The sequence below is a fragment of the Phascolarctos cinereus genome, unplaced genomic scaffold, assembly GCF_003287225.1.
Source record: "Phascolarctos cinereus isolate Bilbo 61053 unplaced genomic scaffold, phaCin_HiC Scaffold_5;HRSCAF=322, whole genome shotgun sequence".
Taxonomy (NCBI): domain Eukaryota; kingdom Metazoa; phylum Chordata; class Mammalia; order Diprotodontia; family Phascolarctidae; genus Phascolarctos; species Phascolarctos cinereus.
The window spans coordinates 284558511-284575853 of record NW_027555958.1 but is presented as its reverse complement, the minus strand read 5'-3'; the positions used below and the strand labels follow the sequence as shown (position 1 = coordinate 284575853).

The 17343-nt window shown below is 42.2% G+C and overlaps 1 protein-coding gene across 1 annotated transcript in view; it reads left to right on the top strand.

Annotated features, from left to right (window-relative positions):
* Nucleotides 1-17343, top strand: part of SDK2 (sidekick cell adhesion molecule 2) — a 453394-nt gene that overhangs the window by 191288 nt on the left and 244763 nt on the right. Inside the window, exon 2 of the mRNA XM_021002493.2 lies at nt 12203-12362. Within this exon, the coding sequence (XP_020858152.1) occupies nt 12203-12362 (160 nt within the window). The remainder of the gene's footprint in view (nt 1-12202; nt 12363-17343) is intronic.

Genomic DNA, 17343 nt, shown 5'->3' with positions numbered 1-17343 from the left:
CAATATAAGGATCTAAGACATTTTCAAAGGCCTCATGATGTAAAATGCTATCCACAAAGAAGAAAGAATTATGGAGTTTGAATGCAGATCGAAGCATACTATTTGCTATTTATTTTCTTCTGTTGTATTTTGTTTCCTCTTTCTGGTGGTTCCTCCTATTGGTTCTAATTCCTACTTACAACATCACTAATGTGAGAATATGTTTAATAGGAATGTATATGTAGAGCCTATATCAGATTGTGCACTGTCTTAGGGATGGAGGAGGAGAAAAATTTAAAGCTCAAAAGCTTATAGAAGTGATTGTTGATCATTCAAAATAAATTAATTTTAAAAAAAGAAATGTTTCCCTCTTATTTGAAAGTTTGGACATCTCAGCCTCCTGTCCAAGTTCTCAAGAATTCTAAGAAATGAATGAGAACTGGGCCAAGGAGGAGGGAGCATTTTATTTCTCAGGATTTGGAAAATAAATCTTCAGTATCCCATGCCCCTTAGAGCATGTCTTGGAGAATAAGAATGATAGCTCTGATTCTCCCCCTGCCGATATGACAATGAGCAGAAGCATTTACTCTGTTCTCCTCTCTTATCCCCAACACCCTCTTGTATTCACACACACACACACACAAGACCACCCTCTAACGACAGAGAGTATATGTACATTCATTGTCACTTTCCTCTTCCTGTCCCCTTGGTACTCCCTCCTCCCTCCTTTCCCTGAGGAAAAGCTCCAAGGTCCAAGGAAAGAGCTTTTCTAGGAAATTGGTTTGGTGCCAGGAAAGAACTATAGTATGGTACAGAAATAACCCTTTGGGTTTTCCCTCCAAAAAATAAAAGATTATTTTTCTTAAAGGGAAAAAAAATTGACATTAGCTTCCCAATGGGGCCATTTAGCCCCAAGAGCCTGGTATCTGAAGATGATAATGGGAGTAGTTAGTGGAAAATCAAAGGAAAAAAAAAGACAGCCCACAAGCCCCAGGCTTGTTACAGAAAATTAAAACGAAATCTAGACCTAAGGGAAGACCCTTCATTCTCTGCCTCTGAAAGTCTTTTCATCATTCAGATCAATCAATCAATGAGTATTTATTGTGTCAGTCACTATACTAGGCATTGGGGATACAAAGACAAAATGGAATAATTGGGCTTAAGTAGCTTATGTTCTATCCATGGAGATAACACGTATATAAATAAAGATAAACAAAATATCAATGCAAATTGTAGCTGCTGAGGAGATCTCAAAAAATTTTATGTAAAAAGTGTCAATTTAGCACAATTTTGAAGGAACTAGGATGCAAGGCAGCAGTGAGACAGAAGTTCATTCTGAGCATGGCACCCAGCCAATGCAAAGATGTGGAGGCAAGAGATGGGGTGTCATGTAAAGAGGAAGAAAAAGGCCAGTTCTTCTGAAGTGTAGAATTCCTGAAGGCGATATGTGTAATGATGCTCTCCCAGAGTAAGGCTGGTTACATTTTCCCTTAGGCTTCTGGGATTGCTGTGAAGGAGCTGAGGGTAATGCTCTTGTTGTGAATTGGATTTAAGTGAGGCAGGGCTGTGCAGAGTCACCAGCCTCACTATCTCCTCTGGAGCCATCTGGGTCTAGTGGCCAGATATAGATCAGGATGACTGGAGATGGCCCCAGGGAGACCTTGATCTTTTTACGTTAAGGTCTTTCCCAGGTCTCAGTTTGTCTGAAACAACTCTCATTCAATAATTAAGGAGAGGTAAGAAGAAATGAGGCAAAGAATGATCTTTTTTTTTTAACCAGGGTGTAGGAGCTACAGGTGAGAGCTGGGTGAAACAGGTAGACACCAAAGGTGGAAAGTAGCCCTGAAAAGAGCCCAGCAGCCTTCACAACAGAGGTAATAGTCTCCCCTGAACACACCCTACACCCCAACCTCTTTTACTTAGTCAAAAAAAAAATAATCAGCCTGGGAGGAGAAGACTCTCAGGGTTTCTGGCCAAACCATTGCTATTTACATCACTCTGAGCCATCAGAGCCCTAACAATGACCAAATGAGGTGTGGGCTGGGACCTATTATTGGCCAACCAGTTAGAGCCAGAGAGATTTGGGTTTAAGGCATGGTCCTTAACAAAGAAATCTAGCCAGAAAACCCCAAGATATCTTGTGAGGTCTCAACAATCAAAATTTATATTACTTTGGACAGAGCATCCAAGGGTATAATTCCCTGTGTGGACAGAGGGAAAGGAGGGAGGGAGAAGGGGAAGGAAGGAAGGGGAAGAAGGAAGGAAGGAAGGAAGGAAGGAAGGAAGGAAGGAAGGAAGGAAGGAAGGAAGGAAGGAAGGAAGGAAGGAAGGAAGGAAGGAAGGAAGGAAGGAGAGAAGGAAGGAAGGGAGGGAGGGAGGAAGGAAGGGAGGGAGGAAGAAAGGAAGGAATTGGCTCAAAGTCCCATTTCAGTATTTTTCTAACATGTTAACTGCCAATGATTAGCACTCTAGTTCCATTTAACCAGTTAACTCAATTAACTGTTAACAAGGACAGAAGTAACAAATATTTCCCCACAATGGGCATACACTGTATCTATACTACTTTGGTTCCTGGGGACAGTGGGCTCAAACTTAATGGCAGTTTCTACATAGCATTTGCCTTCCAAGTTTGCTCCAATGCAGCAAAGCTCCTTAATGATTCTTAATCTCAACTGCCAGTGGACTGGGTCCCTCAGGTTGTTCCTTAGGACCTTGATGTTGGGCTCATTGGCCATAAAAATCAACATGGACTCTTGTCTGTCAGACCTCTACTTGACATTCTGACTTTTCAAAGCTTGAAAGTTTGTAGCCTTCTCCAATCTCTTTCATTCAAGAGAAAGAATGAATGGACACACAGAGATAGAAGGAACAACAGGACCATGTGCTTATGAGCCGTGTGAGATAGAGATCTGAAACACCTCTCCCTGCTGAGATATTTGTCCTTACCTCTTCATTTGAATATAACCAGGCATGAAGGATGGTGAATCCTTGCTTTGGGAAGTGGATGCCTTTTGAATCAGCCCAGTTCTGACTCCTCAGCTAATCAGGAAGGTTTCCATTCACCACATGGATAGTAGATAAGAACCAGTTACAGAATGTTTGTGCATGGGATTATATTAGGCAGCACACTACAAATTTTCATAAAGACTGGGTTCTTTAGCCAGTTATGAAGGGCTTTAAAGACTAAACAGAGGAGATTTTATTTGATCCTAAAGGCAATAGGGCACCATTGTAGTTTCTCTAGTAGTGGCTCAACACCATCAGACCTTCACTTTAGGAAAATCACTTGGGCAACTGTTTGGCAGGTGGATTGGAAATGGGAGATACTTGAGGCAGGAAAACTAATTAGGAAGCTGTTGCACTAGACAGGAGAGGGCATTAAAGCAGGTGGCTCTGGGAGCAGAAAGAAGAGGAGGAAGGATATCATAGAAAGAAAAATAACACTATTTGGCAACTGATGAGATATGTACAGAGAGGACGAGTGAGGATTCAGGGATAATGCTGAGGATACAAACCTGGATGACTAAAAAAATGGTCCTTAAGAGAAATAGGGAAGTTTAGAAGGGAAACAAGTTTGAGTGAAAACATGATGAGTTCAGTTTTATGGAACATCCAGTTTGAAATATCTAATAGTTGATGTGCAACTAGAGCTCAGGAAAGAACCTAGGGCTGGAGAGCTATAACTCTGGAAATCGTCTAGAGAGAAGTGATAATTAAGCCCATGGAAGCTGATAAGTTCACCAAGTAAGAAAGTGTGGAGAAAAAAAAAATACCCAGGACAGAGTCTTGGGATACACTCACAGTTAACAAGTTCAATATGAATGGTGATCCAGTAAAGGAGATTGAGAAGGAGCAGTCAGACATGTAAGGGAAGAACCAAAAAGCAAGCAGTGTTATAAAAACCCAAAAGAAAGCGTATCTAGGAGGAGAAAGTAGTCAACAATATCACATGCTGCAGAGAGTCCAAGAAGGAAAGAAAAGACCCTCAGACCTTGCAATTAAGAGATCATTCATTGGTAACTTTGGAGTATACAGTTTCAGTTGAGTGATGGGTTGGAAAGCCAAATTGCAAAGGGATGAGAGGTCAGTGAAAGGAGAGGAAGTCGGGGGAATGGGTGTAGTTTTTATAGGAAGTTGGCTGATAAAGGGAAAAGAAATAGCTTGTGGACATGGTAGGATTCTATTGAAGTGGTTTTTTGTTTTGTCTTTTAAGGATGATGTATATTTAAATGTGTTTGTTAGCAGCTGGGAAGGAACCAATAAATAGGGAGAGATTGAGGATAAGAGAGAAGGAGGGTATGATTGTAGGCGTAATATTTTAGAAAACATAGAAACGAATAGCATCAAGTTCTGGCCATGGAGAGAAGGCTCATTTCTTCATCAAAGGTTGAAGTAAAGGAGGAGAGATAAAAAAAAAATGATGTCAAGGGGGTATGAGATAAGGAGAAAGGGAAAAGAGGGATCCCATGGCAAATAGATGTAATATTTTCAATAAAGTGTAGAGAAAACAATTGATAAATGGTCAAAGGAAATTAACATGAAATTTTCAGATAAAGAATTCAAAGCTATCTATAGTCACATGAAAAAATGCTCTAAATCACTATTGATTAGAAAAATGCAAATTCAGACACCTTTGAGGTACCATCTCATGCTTATCAGATTGACTAACATGAATGAAAAGGAAAATGACAATGCTGGAAGGGATGTGGAAAAAAATAGAGACCCTAATGCAACTGTTGCTGAAGCTGTGAAGTAATGCAACCATTCTGCAGAACAATTTGTAACTATTCCCAAAGGGCTATAAAACTGTATATCTTTTGACCCATCAATGTTAGGTCTCTATCCCAAAGAGATCAAAGAAAAAGGAAAAATATTTATAGCAGCTTTTTTTGTGGTAGCAAAGAATTGAAATTGAGGGGATGCCCATCAATTGGGGAATGACTGAACAAGTTGTAGTATATGATTGTTATTGAATATTCTTGTGCTATAAGAAATGCAGAGGAGGGTGGGTTCAGAAAAACTTGGGAAGATATATGAATCGATGAAAGTGAAGTGAGTGGAACCAGGAAATTGTTGTATATAGTAAAAACAATATTGTGATGATCAACTATGAAAGACTTGGCTACTCTGATCAATCTGTATCCAAGTGATGCAACAGTGATCCAAGACAGTTCCAAAGGACGCATGATGAAAAATGCTGTTTACCTCCAGAGAGAGACTGATAAACTCTGATTGCAAATCATTTTTTCATTTTATTTTTCTTGTTTTTTTTTCTTTTTTGCAATATAGCTAATATGGAAATATGTTTTGCATGATTTCACATAGGGGAAGGTCTGGAAGGAGGGAGGGAGAGAATTCGGAACTCAAAAAAATTAGATGAATGTGAAAAATTAAAAAATAAAAATTTTTAAGAAAAATATTTAGGTAGAAAATATTGGGAGAGGTCCTTAGCCTAAAGGGAGAGATGGTATGAAAGACTTGAGGAGAGAAGATTTGGAACATCGTTGTGACTAGTGGGCTAGGGAATCAATCAGGGAGATATGAAAGAATTATCTTATCTTGGTGGGATGAGATAACAAAAATTTGTCTCAGACTCCATAACTTGGTCATATGATTTCCTCCAACTCTGTTTAGCAATTTGTGATTAGGAATAGAGGAGGCAGATGGTAGGAATAATCCAGAGTTAGGGACTGGCAAGGTATGAGCATCAGTGTCACATCAGGACAAAAGATGCAGGAGCAGAAGGCAGTGTAGAGATGAATTGGATAGCCGTAAGGTCAAGGTTGGAAGGAATGAAAGTGAGGTTAGAGTGTGAGTGATGGCCTGGGAGAATATCAAAGCATGAAGGAAGTGGACATCATGGTGAGGACAATGAATAGATTTAGGGGAGGGAATATGGAGATATGGAATGATAGATTATGAACTGATAAAAGACTATTAGAACTTTTGAACGTAGCAATGAGGTCCTTCTGGGTAATGGAAGGATCAAAGGTATGACCATCCCTGCGTGTAACTGAGAAGTACAGGAGTAGGGCATGGGAGTTGAGAAGACTGAGGAATTGGGAAGTTAGGGACTTTGAGGGAGCATCATTCATAGGGCTTATATCAGGATTCCCTGAGCTACCCTCGCTCTTGAAGCATTCATATTAACAGAGTACAGGGGAAAGAAAGATCACAGAAGCTCAGGAGGGGAAAGACCTTCCAAAAATCATCCCTTCTTTTTCTCTGCCTCCAGGAAAAATGGTTTCACAACCTCCCAGACCAAGGGAGGTTACTTACCAGAGAAGTACTATGACAACCTCCCTCTCTTTGAAAGTGGCCTTATCCACATCCTACTTCACAGAGTCTGAACCATTAACTGTAAAATCAAGGACAGTTTTAAACACTTGAGATTTCACTTGATTATTACCTGCCTTTTTGTGTCCAAATGTACATACAGTATTAGTAACACAGACTTAGAGCTAGAAGTGACATTCAAGGTCATTGACTCTGACTCTGATTTTATAAGTAAGGATAAGGCCCAAAGAACCCCACTTTAGGAGATAAAGGCCCAATTCATCTGGGAAGTCTTCTCTAGTCTCCCATCCCATTTTTCCCCCTCCCCACACTTAAAGCTCCTGTACCTTAAATTACTCTGCATATACTAATCTATGCTAATCTATGCACATTTTATATATCCCCTGTAAAATATAATCTACTCAAGAGTAAGGACCATTTAATTTGTTTTTGTAGTCCTAACACCCAGCACATAGTTGTTATTTGTTCAGTCCTTTCAGACGTGTCCTACTCTTCGTGACCCCATTTGGGATTTTCTTGGCAAAGATACTGGAGTGTTTGCCATTTCCTTCTCCAGCTCATTTTACAGATGAGGAAACTGAGGCACAGGGTGACGTGACTTGCCCAGGGTCATACAGCTAGTAAGTGTATGAGGTCAGATTTGAACTCAGGAAGATGAGTCTTCCTGACTCTAGGCTCGACATTTTATCCGCTGTGCTCACCTAGCTGCCCCACCACATAGTACCAATTTAATAAATCTTCAATGAGTTTAATCAAATCTCTGATTACGATGACTTGGGTGTTACATGTATACATACACATACACATTGTAACCCCTCTATAATTTAATAGATAATTTTCAAGATTTTGCTATAGCTGAAGAATTCAGACAACAAGTGATAAGCTTCCAAGTAAGTACCCATTCCATCACCCAGCTGCATTCAAGTCCCTTGCAGTTTGGTTAGGAACTAGAAATTTCCCCCTGCTTCCTTACTCCAACCAATGGCTCTCCCCCTACCCAACTTTGCTGTCCTATACTCCCACGCTGGAGGGCAGCTAGGTGGCTCAGTGGATAGAGCACTGGGTCTGGAATCAGGAAGACCTGAGCTCAAATCTGACCTCAGACACATAGAAGCTATGTGACCTTAGGCAAGTCATTTAACTGTCTTAATCCACTAGAGAAGGAAATGGCAAACCACTCCAGTATCTTTGCCTAGAAAACCTCATAGACAGTATGGTCCATGGGGTCACAGAGAATTGGACATGACTGAATAACAACTCCCACCCCAGCCCCAGCTAAGTAGTATAGAGGCACTAGTTGGTACTGTGGATAAAGCCCTAGTTCTGGAGTCAGAAGAATCTGAGTTCAAATGTGGCTTCAGACACTTACTAACTGGGTGACTCTGGGCATGTCATTTAACCACTGTCTGCCTCAGTTTCCTCATCTGTAAAGTGGGGATCATAATACCGCCTATCTCCCAAGGTTATTATGAAGCTCAAATGAGATTTGTAAAGGTCTTAGCACAATTCCTGCACATAGTAGGGTGCTTGGTAAATGCTTGTTTCTTACCTTTTTAACATCTGTATCCCGTGTGTTTCTGAGTTGAACCAGCTCATCCTGGAAAAACAAATGGTTATACTCAGCCCTAAGCTACACCTTCTCTCCCTGGCCCCCAAAAGAGAGATTGTGTTTGTAGGTTGTGGCATAAACCAGTTTCATTGAGGGGATGGGAGGAGGGCACCGATAGGGAAGTGTAGACACTTGTTAGTATCACATTGGGTTTTCTGAGAACAAACCGCTTCCTCCTCCTTGTTCACTTGCACATAGTGAGTCTGAGATACAGATATGGACAATTTCAGCTTTCTGCCTACTCCCCGCATTCCAGATAAATAAAATATCAGTGTTTACCTGGGAGCAAATTGCCCAGCAGGCAAGTTTGCAAAGGCTAATAGTGTTTGTGGGTTTCTAGTGTGTGCGTGTGTGGGTGTGGGTGTGTGGTGTGTGTGCGCGTGCGACTGTGCACGTGTATGCATTAGGAGAGGGGGAGGGGAACCTGTCTGTGTGTGTCTGTGTATGCACGCCTACCTCTGACTGTTCCTGGCATGGAGTCATTCCCCATATCGAGGGGATTTAATCACTTTGGGGGCTGAGAATATTATTGTTTTAAAACAAACAAGTGATGACAGGAATGAAAGGAGGGTTTTTGAAAACGGATTCAAAGGGTTCTTGAAAGCTGCCGGGGAATATGAATGTGCCTTTGAAGTAGGAAAAGCTCCCATTTGTTCAGTTGAAAGTGGAGTTTGCCTCAATATATCATTTTCCTTAGTAAATGGATGCCCATCGCCTCCTCCTCCCTCTCTACACTACCCTCTCCTCTCAAACCCTAGAACAGACCAGGAGGGGAGCTGAGAGGCCCACCTTCAGGGCAGTTCCTGGTAGAACAAACTGGAGAGCTTCTGGGGTCATGGAATAAGGCCCAGGGTTGGGGAACCTGCTGCCTCAAGGCCACATGTGGCCCTCTAGGTCCTCAAGTGTGGCCCTTTGGCTGAATCCAGACTTCACAGAACAAATCCCCTTAATAAAGGATTTGTTCTGTAAAACTTGGACTCAGTGAAAAGGCCTCACTCAAGGACCATATGTGGCCTTAAGGCCACAGGTTCCCCACCCCTGGAATAGGCAGTTAACTGAGAAGGTGGAGGAGAGCCAGAGAAGAATTCCCTGGAGCCCACAGAAACCCCCATCAACCTCTCCCAAAGTGCCCTGTTCTTGACTGCTCCTTTGAACAGCTGGCCAGCCACAGCTGGCAGACCAGTCTGGCATGGATTCCATATCTGTTCCTTCCCAACCTTGAGACTCACTCCAATGCCCTTCCTTCTCATTCTTGCCTTCAGCTCTTTTCTCCATTCTAAGAAGGCAACTCCTTTTGCTCTGTTCACTGGAGAGTTCCAGAATTCAAGAAAGCTCACTGAGCAATTGAGGATGGCCCTATCGTAGGCAGATGTGGAATCTCCTTTAATATCAATACCTGCTATTGCAAGACCTTGGTTCTCGCAAGAGCACAGAACTAGACCTAGTGGATGGACTTTGCAGGAAGGCAGTTAAGGGAACATCTTCCTAATAGTCATTGTTACCCCTAAATGCAATGGGTTACCTGCGGGTGGGGATAGTGAGTTCCCTGTAACTGAAGGTATTCAAGCAGAGGTTGTATGACCTGCTTGTTGTGGATACAAGATTCAGAATTTGGATAGCAACTTGACTAGATCTTTTTTTTTTTTGGCTTTTGGGAGTGATCAGGGTTAAGTGACTTGCTCAGGGTCATACAGCTTGGATCTGAGGTCACATTTGAACTCAGGTCCTCTTGACTTCAGGGATGGTGTTTTATTCACTGTACCACCTAGCTACCTCTGACTAGAGCCTTTCTAATACATTCCTAGGCTCTTTCCAACTTTGTCTATTCTTCTAATAGATTATAGGTTGCCTGAGGGCCAGGACTATCTTATTTGCTTTTTTGTATCTTTGGCGTCTAGCAGATGGTAGATGCTTAATAAATGTTTGTTGACTTGATTTTTGCTTAGCAATGTTTCCTTGACTTACCTGTACTGAGCCAAAAAAAAAAATTGAAGGGCAGATCCTTCAGCTCCCTGACTCCTCCCCCATTGGATCTTTTCAATATAACTTTTCCATCACCCTCCCGCTCACTCCCACTGCCACATGGGAAATGGAGGGAAGTTCTCTCCCCATCCCCACTACTGGGGACAGGCAGTGAAGTGAAGGTGCACTTCTCCCCTTCCTCTTTTTGCCTCATGTTCCCTCTTCCCCACTCTTTTGTTATGACTTGACAACTTCTCCTCCCTCTCACTGGCCAAGAAAAAAAAAAGAGAGAAGGAAAACTAGAGAGCTTGGGGCCCCATAGCTTCATTTGCAAGCTAATGTTGTTATCCTAACAAGTCGCACTGTCTGCCATCCCTTGCAGGATGTCAGCAGAGAGGGAGACAGATTCGGGGCCAGAATTGCATTATCTCCAGTGGTGAGGAGCATGTGCTCAGTAGGGGCTAACTCAATCATGTCAGAGGGGTTGAAGTGACTTTGCTTTTAGCTACAGCTAGAGCTCAGATCCACAGGAACAACGGAGAGCAGAGTCATCTCCCTGATACAAACTTGGTCAGAGGGTCTGACCACCACTTGGTGGGTGGTCTCAGGCCTTCCCCAAATGACATGGGGCAAGGTAGGGGAACAGGGAAGGGTAGAGCCTGAGATGGGCAGTCTGAGGCCTCTGGAAAAGGGATCAGGGTGGAGAAGACCAAAGCTGTTGTCATTCCTGGGAAGGGGTCTATTAAGTGGGTTGTTTTCATATAATTCAATGGATCAAAATTCTTTGATCCTGAGAAAAGACAGCCTAGGGGGTCTAAAACCCCTAAAATGTAATGAGCTATCTGGAGTTGAGAATAGTAAGTTGTCTCATAAAGTCTGAGTTCCTATGCCCCCTCTTTATTCAGTATCCTTAATTGCCTATTTTTTGGGGGGGGGCAATTGGGGTTAAGTGACTTGCCCAGGGTCACACAGCTAGTAAGTGTCAAGTGTTTGGTCTGAGGCCGAATTTGAACTCAGGTCCTCCTGACTTCAGGGCCAGTGCTCTATCCACTGCACCACCTAGTTGCCCCAATTGCCTATGTTTTGAAAAGCTGAATTTTCACTGGATTGGAGCCATTGAGCTGAAAGGAAAACGTGGTGTAGTGAACAAAAATATTGGAATTGGAGTCAGAGGACCTCGGTTTGAATCCTGGTTCTTTCCACCTGTGTGACCTTGGGCAAGTCACTTAACCTTTGTGGGCCTCAGTTTCCCCATCTGTAAAATGGATGAGTGGGACTAGGTTGTCTCAGATATTCCTTCCAGTTCTAGGTCTATGATTTCCAGGCATCGGTACTTAACCTTCCTTGGCCTCAGTTACCTCATCTGTAAAATGGGTGGATTAAAATGAAGGAAGGTATTTTACTTGACTAAGCAAATTTGTTACAAGGGCTTTGTTTTATTTCTTTTTTCAGTGGGTTTGGAGGGGTGAGAGGGCTAGGGGCAATAGGGATAGGGAAAAGAAGGGCAGCTAGGTGGCACAGTATATAGAGCACCAGACCTGGAGTCAGGAAGGCCATGAGTTCAAATCTAGCCTAAGACACTTACTAGTTGGGTGACCCTGGGCAAAGTCACTTAACTCTGTTTGCCTCAGTTTCCTTGTCTGTAAAATGAGCTAGAGAAGGAAATGGCAAACCTTTCCAATACCTTTGCCAAGAAAACCTCAAAAGGAGTCATGAAGAATCGGATATGACTGAAACAACTGAACAACAGCTAAGGGAAAGAAAAAAAAGAAAGGGAGTCATGTCATTGAAGCATCTTTTTTTTTTTAAAAAAATGCAGAGCAGAGAACTGAAGGAGAGTCAAAAAGAAGCATAGACAAGCAGGATAACTTTGAATTTACCATATAGTTAAAAAGAAAAGTAAGCTATATATCATAATATAGTTTCATGTACATTTGTGTTTTTCTCTTCTACTATGTAGAAGGAAATGGCCATTTATTTGAATGTTTATTAAGTTCAGAATAAAAATACATTTTTTTTTAAAAATTAAATGATGGGTTTAGACTATATGGTCTGTAAGGTCGCTCTCAGCTCTAGATCTTTGACTCTAGAATCCTGTGACCCTTGGACAAGTCACTTAGTAATTCTGGGCCTCCATTCCCTCATCTGAAAAGTGACTGACTTGGACTAGATGGTCTCTGAACCTGTGATCCTTATTGTCCTATTGAAATGTGTGGGGAAAGGGAGTGTGGCTTTTTGGGGAAGAGCAGGGACAAAAAGAGTACTTAATAGACTTGGTTAGAATGAGGGAATTGTGCTTTTTTCTGGTGGAAAGGAGACCCTTTAAGCCAGCGCATGTCTCTCTGTGCTTTGCAGATGATGTCTCCCCGTATTTCAAGACGGAGCCCGTGCGGACTCAAGTGCATTTGGAAGGGAACCGCCTGGTGCTTACGTGCATGGCGGAGGGCAGCTGGCCCCTGGAGTTCAAGTGGCTGCACAACAACCGAGAGCTAACTAAATTCTCGCTAGAGTACAGGTAAGCCCCCTCCCCGTGCCCTCCTTCTTCCAGCCAGTCCATTGGCCACCCTGTTCTTGGCTAAAGGCATCTTGATGTCTAAGGGGTAAATTCATGGTAACAAAGAATTTAGAGATGGAGGACGTGGGTTCAAGTACTGCCATCTGGCTGTAGGACATTGATCAAGGGATTTCACCTCTTTGGGATTCAGGTGCATCATCTGTAAAATGAGGGAGTTGGACCAGAGGACCTACCTCTAAGGTCCCTTCCAGCTCTAAATCCCATGGTCCTATAGGGGGCAAGCCCCATCTTTCAATGGCTCTGCTACCATTTTCTCTCCTTCATAGTCCCAGGCAGGCGCTCTATCTATCAAGGGGACCTTATTTCTCATGATCACAGCCCCCCTTCCAACCCCCTAACTTTCTCTTGGGTTCTGGTATTAGGAATACATCCATTGAGGGTATTGTTGAGACTGGAAGAGTTTTGTTTATCTCTCCATCTGTAAATTCTATTTCCTCCTCCACTTAACATCCATTCACCCAAAAAGAGCCCCGTGGGTTCTGAGCCACTTCCCTTGGAAGGAATTGAGAGGTCCAATGAAATGTGCCAAGCTTGGAGGCCTGCGTTTCACTGCAATCCAGGAGCCATTCTCACCAGATCTCAGGCAAGGGAAGAACAACCCCTGTCCAGGAAATGAGGGTGACATGAATGGCAGAAGACGCACATACCTAAGAGTGGAGGTACCACTAGCTGTCATCAGTCCCCTTGGATAAGGGCTGCAGGCTTGTTTGGAGAGGCAAGAAGACAGTTCCCCAAATGCAGACATCTTCCCTCCTCTCTCTCTGGGCAGAAGAAGAAAGCCTGGAGGGAAGATGGAGTGGGGAAGAGGGAAGGCCAAAGCAAGCTTACCTATCCTGGCTCAGTACTGAAATCAGAGCCAGGGCCCTCCAGTACTTCCTTAAAGAGTTTTTGAGCTCCCTCCCACCCTTATCTTCTCGTCTCTGCCATGAGAGGGTTGCCTGGACACAGGCAACCTGTGGCAGGCAATTAATTCCCAGGTTCGATGTGCACTAATCGGTACTGTCAGTATCATTCAGGGTAGTGATTACCTTGCTCTGGAGAGGTTGTTACAAGTCGGTTTCCAGGGCCAGGGGAATGCAAATGAGAGGTGTGGGGATTTAATTGCTTGAATGAATGCAATTCTTCCTAAGAAAAGAAAGGTAAAATTGGAAACATCTCTGAGGGGATGGAAAAGGCAAGGAAGTGATGAGAGAGACTATTGGCAAACAGGCTGCCTTCTATCTTGCTCAGTGTGGGGAGGGAGCTGGGCCAAGACTAGGGATACAAAAATCAGAACTTTAAAAACATACTGTCAGCTAGTGAGTGGAGTTTCGTATTTGGAGTCATAAAGATCTGGGTTTAAAGTCAGCCTCAGATACATGATAATTGGGTGACCCTAGGCAAGTCACTTAACTACACTGAGCCTCATTTTTCTTCTCCGTAAAATAGGAATAAAAGCATCTAGTTCACAGGGCTGTTGTGAAGATCAGATGAGATAATGTATGTTAAGTGGTTTTACAATCCTTCATGGGCTACATAAACAAGGCACAGGGGCAGGAGCGGTGATTTCCTGGGTTTTGGGCATTCCCAAATGAGGAAAATCCCTCTACCAAAGCAGGTCAGCACCTGCTCCACAACCTTTGGTCTTAGACCTAGGACATTAAGGGGCTAAGTGACTTTTCTAAGGTCATACTGCTTGTCTGAGTCACAGGTAGGTCTTGAACCCAGATTTTCCTGACTCTGAAGTCGATTCTCTCTCCACTATACCATGCTTCCTCTGGTTATATAAATGTGAACTGTCATTTTTCTTATTATGGGATCACACGTACACCAGGATAGGCAATTGCCTACCATTGGGTAGCCCTAACCAGGAGGCAGGAAAGCTAGACCAAGGCCTGGCCCAAGGCTCTACAACAGTTGGCAAATATCTGATCTCCAGGGCCTCCTTCTATAAACTGGAATTGTCCTTCTGGGAGAAGAGGAAGAAATGCAGGGTCATCTGTGTATGAGACTGAGTCTGTCACATCTTTGTGGGACACTGGCTGCTTTTTCTCTACTGAAAGACTAGCTCATGACAAAGCAGATGGAAAAGAACGTTATGATCTGGGGATGCAGAAGAACCAGATTCTGGCAAAAGCCTTGTCCCCATCAAGCTGTATGACCTTGGGCAGGTCACTACCCTGTCTAGGATTCAGCTTTCTCTTTTGTAAAACAAGGAGATGGGAATCTTAGGGTCCCTTCTACTTCTGGCATTCAGTGTTTCTATAATCATCTCTTTGTACTGGCAGCAGCTCCCCCGTACACAAGGAGATGGGCTGGGAGAGTAATCCCCAATTTACAGAAGGGAAAATTGATCAAATTCATGGTTAGTTGGAGAAGAAATAGGGGAAGCAGGATTAGAAATCAGAAGTCCTGATTCCCGGACAATTACATCCTCTTCTTGGCTAAACTACATTAAATTCAATTGCACTTCCCACTCCTACTCTCTTAAGAAAGAACCTTGCCATCAATTTTCATATATGTGAGTTTATGATTCTTAGAGTGTAGAATGGGAAGGCTGGGTTGGGGGGGGGGCAGTAGAATCTACTAAAAACAAAATTTTATATGCATGAAAGGGGGGTAGTAATGTGTATATAACTACATATAAGAATGTCCAAGCAAAGACAGACATAGATTAAGTAGACAGATGGTCCCTGCCCTCAACAAGCTTACATTCTAATGGGAGAAGATAGCACATAAAAAGGACCTTGGAGCCCAAAGGGCTATAAAACTATAAAACTTTGACCCCCACAATACCATTATTAGATCTATATCCTAACAGATTAGGAAAAAAAAGGAAAAGGACCTATATGTACACAAATATTTATGGCAATTCTTTTGAGAAATATTTATTTATTTAGTTTTAGTTTTCAGCATTCATTTTTATAAGCTTTTGAGTTTTAATTTGTTTCCCCCTTTTTTACCTCCCCCCTCCCCAAGATAGTATTCAATCTAATTTAGGCCATGCATGTACAATCATATTAAACATATTTCCACATTAGTCATATTGTAAAGAAGAATTAGAATCAAAGAGGAAAACCACGAGAAAGAAAAAAAAAGGAAAAATAGTATGCTTGGATCTGCATTCACATTCCATAGTTCTTTCTCTGGATATGGATAGCATGAGTCGTTTGGAATTGCCTTAGATGATTGCATTGCTGAGAAGAACTAAATCTATCAAAGTTGGTCATTGCATAATGTTGTCATAACAATGTACAATGTTTTCCGGTTCTGTTCACTTCACTCAGCATCAGTTCATGCAACTCTTTCCAGGTTTTTCTGAAGTCTGCCTGCTCGTCATTTCTTATGGAACAATAATATTCCATTACATTCATACACCACAACTTATTCAACCATTCCCCAAATGATGAACATCCCCTCAATTTCCAATTCTTGGCCACCACAAAAAGAGCTATATAGCAACTCTTTTAGTTGTGGCCAAGAATTGGAAATTGAGGGGATGCCCATAAACTGAGGAATGTCTGAACAAGTTGTAGTATATGATTGTGGTGGAATTCTCTTGTACTATACCAGGGGTGGGGAACCTGCTGTCTCGAGGCCACATGTGGCCTTCTAGGTCCTTGGGTGTGGCTTTTTGACTGAGTCCAAGTTTTACAGAACAGATCCTTTTGTTAAAGGGATTTGTTTTGTGATGTTTGGATTCAATCAAAAGGCCACAGTTGAGGACCTAGAGGGCCACATGTGGTCTTGAGGCAGCAGGTTCTCCACCCCTGATTAGACAATTGAGGGTGTGGGGAATGAGTGTCAACTTCCTTCAGAAGATCACTGTCAATATTAATTTACCTGTGGAGTCGTGAAATGATCCAACCATTTTGGAGAACAATTTGGAACTATGCCCAAAGGGTGACAAAAATGTGCATACCCTTTGATCCAGCAATAGCACTTCTAGGGCTATATCCCAAAGAGATCAAACAAATGGGAAAAGGACCCACATGTACAAAAATATTCATAGCAGCTCTTTTTGTGGTGGCAAAGAATTGGAAATTGAGAGGATGCCCATCAATTGGGGAATGGCTGAGCAAGATGTGGTATATGAATGTAATGGAATACTATTGTTCTATAAGAAATGATGAACAAGCTGACTTCAGAAAAACCTGGGAAGAGTCTGTATGGTCTGATGCTGAGTGAAGTGAGCAGAACCAAGAGGACTTTGTGTACAATAGCAGCCACGTTATACAATGACTAAGAATGTTAAACTGAACCCTTCTCAGCATTACGAGGATCTAAGACATCTCCAGAGGCCTTGGGATGGAAAATGCTGTCCACATCCAAATAAAGAACTATGGAAGTCGAATCACTCTCACTTATTTTTACCTTCAGTTGAGTTCTGTTTCATCTTTCTGATGGTTCCTCCTATTGGTTTTAATTTTTACTTACAGCTTCACTAATGTGAAAATATGTTTAATGGGTATGTAAATGTAAAGGCTATGTCAGATTGTGCGCCGTCTTGGGGGGGGGAGAAAAAGGGAGAAAAAATTTGCAACTCAAAAGCATATGGAAAAAAAAATAAAAATAAAAATAAAAAAATATATATATTAATTTACCTGTAAGGCATAAGGAAGATCCAGAGAAACTCTTCTAATTTTCCCCACAGGTTCCCTAGCCCTGTACTATACTAATAATACTATAGTATTATATTATGATAAATAATTGTGATTTTTTATTTATAAGAAATGACAAATAAGATGCTCTCAGAAAAACCTGTAAAGACTTACATGAACTGATACAAAATGAAATGAGCAGAACCAACAGATCATTGCACATAGTAACAGCAAAATTATATGATGATCAACTGTGAATGACTTGGCTATTCTCAGCAATACAATGATCCAGGACAATTCCAAAGGCCATATGATGAAAGATGCTATCCATCTCTAGGTTA